General features: G+C 40.0%; 1 protein-coding gene across 1 annotated transcript; it reads left to right on the top strand.

Annotated features, from left to right (window-relative positions):
* Positions 1-1,940: 1,940 nt before the first annotated feature.
* LOC307264503 (nuclear factor 7, brain-like) lies at positions 1,941-3,808 on the top strand (the record flags this gene model as incomplete). Its single annotated transcript, XM_080045914.1, has 2 exons — positions 1,941-2,006; positions 2,402-3,808. Exon 2 carries the CDS (start codon positions 2,417-2,419, stop codon positions 3,806-3,808), a length of 1,392 nt encoding a protein of 463 aa, XP_079902040.1. The 5' UTR covers positions 1,941-2,006; positions 2,402-2,416.
* Between the last annotated feature and the right edge of the window lie 631 nt (positions 3,809-4,439).

Consider the following 4,439-nt stretch of genomic DNA (forward strand, 5'->3'; position numbering starts at 1 on the left):
GTAGCCTATGTCTGGTTTCATCATTTAGGATTGTTTTTGTTTCTAACATTTGTTGAATGTTCTGAAATTAATTTTCAATCTGAAAAGTAAGTTAATGTAATTGCATTGTATAGGTTAGCTTTTACAAGTTATTATACTTACACTCAGTTCTTTTTGTGTTGCTTCACGGGCCGGGTGCCTCATCATGTTTTGGTCTTTACAAGTATTTTCTTCTATTTTCTATGATTTTTGCTGCTTAGCCACAGAATTTCTGTTGTTTATACATCTCTGCGCTCATTTCCTTGGCGTTGCTTTATTTTGCTACTAAAGTCGCTGTATTTAACTTACAGTAGCCAATGTAGCTTAATGTTGTTGCACCCCCGATATGAGTTTTCTTCTGTAAACTATATTATTTAACTTCAATAACTTCTTCATTGGTTTCATTATAGATATTAGGCTTCACCCTGTTGAAGGCACAATCACATGGTGATGAAGATGATGATGATGATGATGATGTGTTCAATTCAGTTACCATGTAAATAAGGACGGACACCTTAATGATGTCAAGATGATTGCGTAGGCCTGTTTAGAAATGTGTACTTTGATTTATAAGTGAAGGCACAGAGGGCTGTATAATGAAGCAGAGAGTTGTTCAATGTTAAATTGCTTAGGGCTTTCAGTGGAGCTGGCTAAGCACGGGTCTGCTATCTGGTCAGGGCGTAAGGGAGAAGAGAAAGGGAGGGGAACCATAGACCCACCTGAGCCACAATCGTATAGCCATATATTTAGAACAACCATCTGACTCCAACGGACAGACTTTACTCTCTTGAATTGAACCATTTATCAAACATTACCGAGAGAGCTATTAAAGAGTTTTGGAATGTACATGGCTAGATGTGGAATTTGAATTGGGAGATCATTTGAGCACTGATATAACTAAAAATAAGTCATAGACAATCCAAGTCCAGGCACTCAAGGTTGGTTACAAAAATAAAAGGCCTTTAATTGAAGACATTAAAAGTACACCGACGTGTGTCGGCTACACCCCGAAGAAGGCTCGAGCCGACAAGCGTTTGTGATGTTAAATTATGTTATTGGTGTTGTATTACCTTTTGCTGATTAACTGTAAATCTTTACGACGTTTTTCTGTGTGAATCACTGTCTAACAGCCGTCTTTCCGTTGTAACAAGGGAAAGCAGCTGACTAAGAACTACTTGTTTGTGGTGACATATTTGTAATGCTATTTTTGGTCATAAGTCCTTTCTCTTCACTGTATTCCCTTCCATAAGCGCCAGCGGCAAAAATTATACCAGCAGCCCTCCTTTAGATTTTTCTTTCACACAATAAACAAGGTCAGCCAAAAAGTTGGAATAAAATATTTTGACCTCTTCTCAAGAAATGATTGTGATAATGTGATTTATTCTTGATAGATAAAGTGAATATCTTCTAAAAAAAAATAATGATCAATCTCATCCAAACATATCCCAGTATATGTGAGTGAGTGACATTTGAAGAGTAGTATTGGACATTCCTATGCATGAAATGTGTGTTTTGTTCAATTTACCAAGGTGCACACATGTTAACAAAACCCTTCTATTGTCCAATTCCCCAAAATATGTTTTAGCCAGAAAACACAGTTTGCAAAGGTTAATTGTGGTTTAATTTTCACTGTGATATGTTTGGATGAGATTGATCATTTAGGTTTTGAGAAGATATATACTATTAAGAATAAATCACATCGTCACAAAAAGGTCAAAAATATTTTATTCCAACTTAATGGATGGTTGTGTTTAACAAGCAATGTGTAAACTCACATACATTACACAGAGTATGACATTGATGTGATATAATGAGGGTGATGTATCGTCTTCTTCGTATTTATGATCTGGTCCTTTAAGAGGAAACACAGCAGAGGCCTGGCTAAGCTCGTCCTCTTACATGACATCATCCGAGACAAACTGGGAAACAGTGTTTCTGTCCAGCTCTGACTAAGGAGACGTACCAACACACAGATAGACAAACATAAGGTAAGATTCTACTTCATCACAGAGTTGGACTTCATTTGAATTGGTGGGGGACAGGTACAGTGAGCAGTATTCCATAATTACTGCAGTACTGTATGAGCTGTACTACAGTCTAAAACTAGTGTTAGCGTTGGGAGTTGATGGAGCATGCGCAGTAGAGATGTAAGGAGGAAGCAGACGGAGTAAAGGAGATGGTACAAAAGTAAATAAACGGAGACGCTGTTCGTCATGCTCTAACAGTATAAGTTCCTGAGTTTTTGTTTAATTAACAGTGTCTTCAAGCACACACATCAGTTTAATAAATCCCGGAAAAACATTCAGATCCAAAGGGGAAGTGACAGAGGCGAGAGGGAAATAACTGACGTCCTGTGTTAACGCCCCGTCCCCTTTGTTTTCAGCTGCACTGAGACAAAATGGCTTCCGGATCTGAAGAGAATTACTGGTGTCCGGTCTGTCATGAAGTCTTTAGAGAGCCTGTTGTTCTGACATGCAGCCACAGCTTCTGTAAAGAATGTCTGCAGAGATGGTGGAAGGAGAAACCAACACATGAGTGTCCACTTTGTAAGAGAAGATCTTCAAAGAATGAACCCTCTCTCAACCTGGATTTAAAGAACGTGTGTGAAGCCTTCTTACTGGAGAGAGATCAGAGAAATTCAGAGGCTTTCTGCAGTCTGCACTTTGAGAAACTCAAACTATTTTGTCTGGACCATCAGCAGCCCGTTTGTCTCATCTGTCGAGATTCAGATAATCACAGCAACCACAGATTCAGTCCCATCGATGAAGCTGCACAACACCTCAAGAATAAACTTCAAGATACTCTTGAGCCCTTAAAGGAGAAGTTAAAGCTTTTTGAACAAGTTAAAGTTGAGTCTGATCAAACAGCTGATCATATAAAGTTCCAGTCTCGACGCACTGAGAAGCAGATCAAGGAACAGTTTAAGAAGCTTCACCAGTTTCTAGAAGAGGAAGAGGAGGCCAGGATGGCTGCACTGAGGGAGGAAGAGGAGCAGAAGAGGCAGATGATGAAGGAGAAGATGGAGGCTCTGAGTGGAGAGATAGCAGTTCTTTCAGACACAATCAGAGCCACAGAGGAGCAGGTGAGAGCTGTACATGTCTCATTCCTGCTCAACTACAAGGCTGCAATGGAAAGAGTCCAGCAGTGCCCCCTGATGGATGATCCACAGCTGCTCTCAGGAGCTCTCATAGATGAAGCCAAACACCTGGGCAACCTGACCTTCAACATCTGGAACAAGATGAAGGACATGGTCTCCTACACTCCTCTGGTTCTGGACCCAAACACTGCTGATCGAGAACTCATCCTGTCTGAAGATCTGACCAGTGTGAAACACGGAGAGAGACAGAAGCTTCCTGATAATCCAGAGAGGTTTGTCCATGGTTGGTCTGTCCTGAGCTCTGAGGGCTTTATCTCAGGGACTCACAGCTGGGATGTCCAGGTTGGAGGCAATACGTTCTGGTTTCTGGGTGTGGCAACAAAGTCAATCCAGAGGAAGGGAGTCATAAGCTCTGGTTTATGGACAATATTGTTCTGTAGAGGTAAATACTCAGCACTATCACCACCAGGTTCATCCATTGTTCTACCATTGAAGAATGAGTTCCAGAGGATCAGAGTGAAACTAGACTGGAACAGTGGAACACTTTCCTTGTCTGATCTTGATACTAACACACTCATACACACCTTCACACACACTTTCACTGAGAGGATGTTTCCATACTTTAGCTCTTTGGACAAACTCCCTCTGAAGATATTACCAGTGAATGTCTGTGTGACTGAACAACAGGTCTGATTGGGTCTTTACAGATGATGTTGGAAGTGCGAGCCACAATGAATATAAACATACTGTAGGTTGTCAGAGCTGAAAACAAGGACATGAAACACAACATTGATCTGCAAATCATAGCAATTACAGAAATAATTTGATAACAATTGCTGATCGACTTACTGCTCGCTTTTCAATATGAACAATAATCTTTTTGATACAGATCGACTTTGACCAGAGTAATGATGATTAACTTATTACAGTTGCAAGAGTTTAATCTGCCTACCCAAAATCAGTGTAAAGGAGATGGGGTGAGCTACAACAACACAATCTCTGAATTGTTTAAGTTTGTTGTACCCCAGGGATCAATCCTCTGTCTTCTGCTTTTCTGGTGGACTGTCCATTATTGCAACAGCCCAATAGTTATAATAATGGGCCATCAGCTTATGTCATGGCATTAGCCGTATTAGGAAATACTTTTTAAAATTCTATAACAAGTACTCTGTTTTTTTGTATCTAGATGCACCCCCTTGGAAACCTTATCTGCAAACATTTCTTAATTTTCACTTCTATGCTGGCGATACACAGCTTTTTGGATGTATGTGCAAATGCAAAAAATAAGGTGTTTTGTTTTTATTAAAAAAACTAAACCTAATAG

This window comes from Ammodytes marinus (assembly GCF_949987685.1).
Source record: "Ammodytes marinus genome assembly, chromosome: 17".
Lineage (NCBI taxonomy): Eukaryota > Metazoa > Chordata > Actinopteri > Uranoscopiformes > Ammodytidae > Ammodytes > Ammodytes marinus.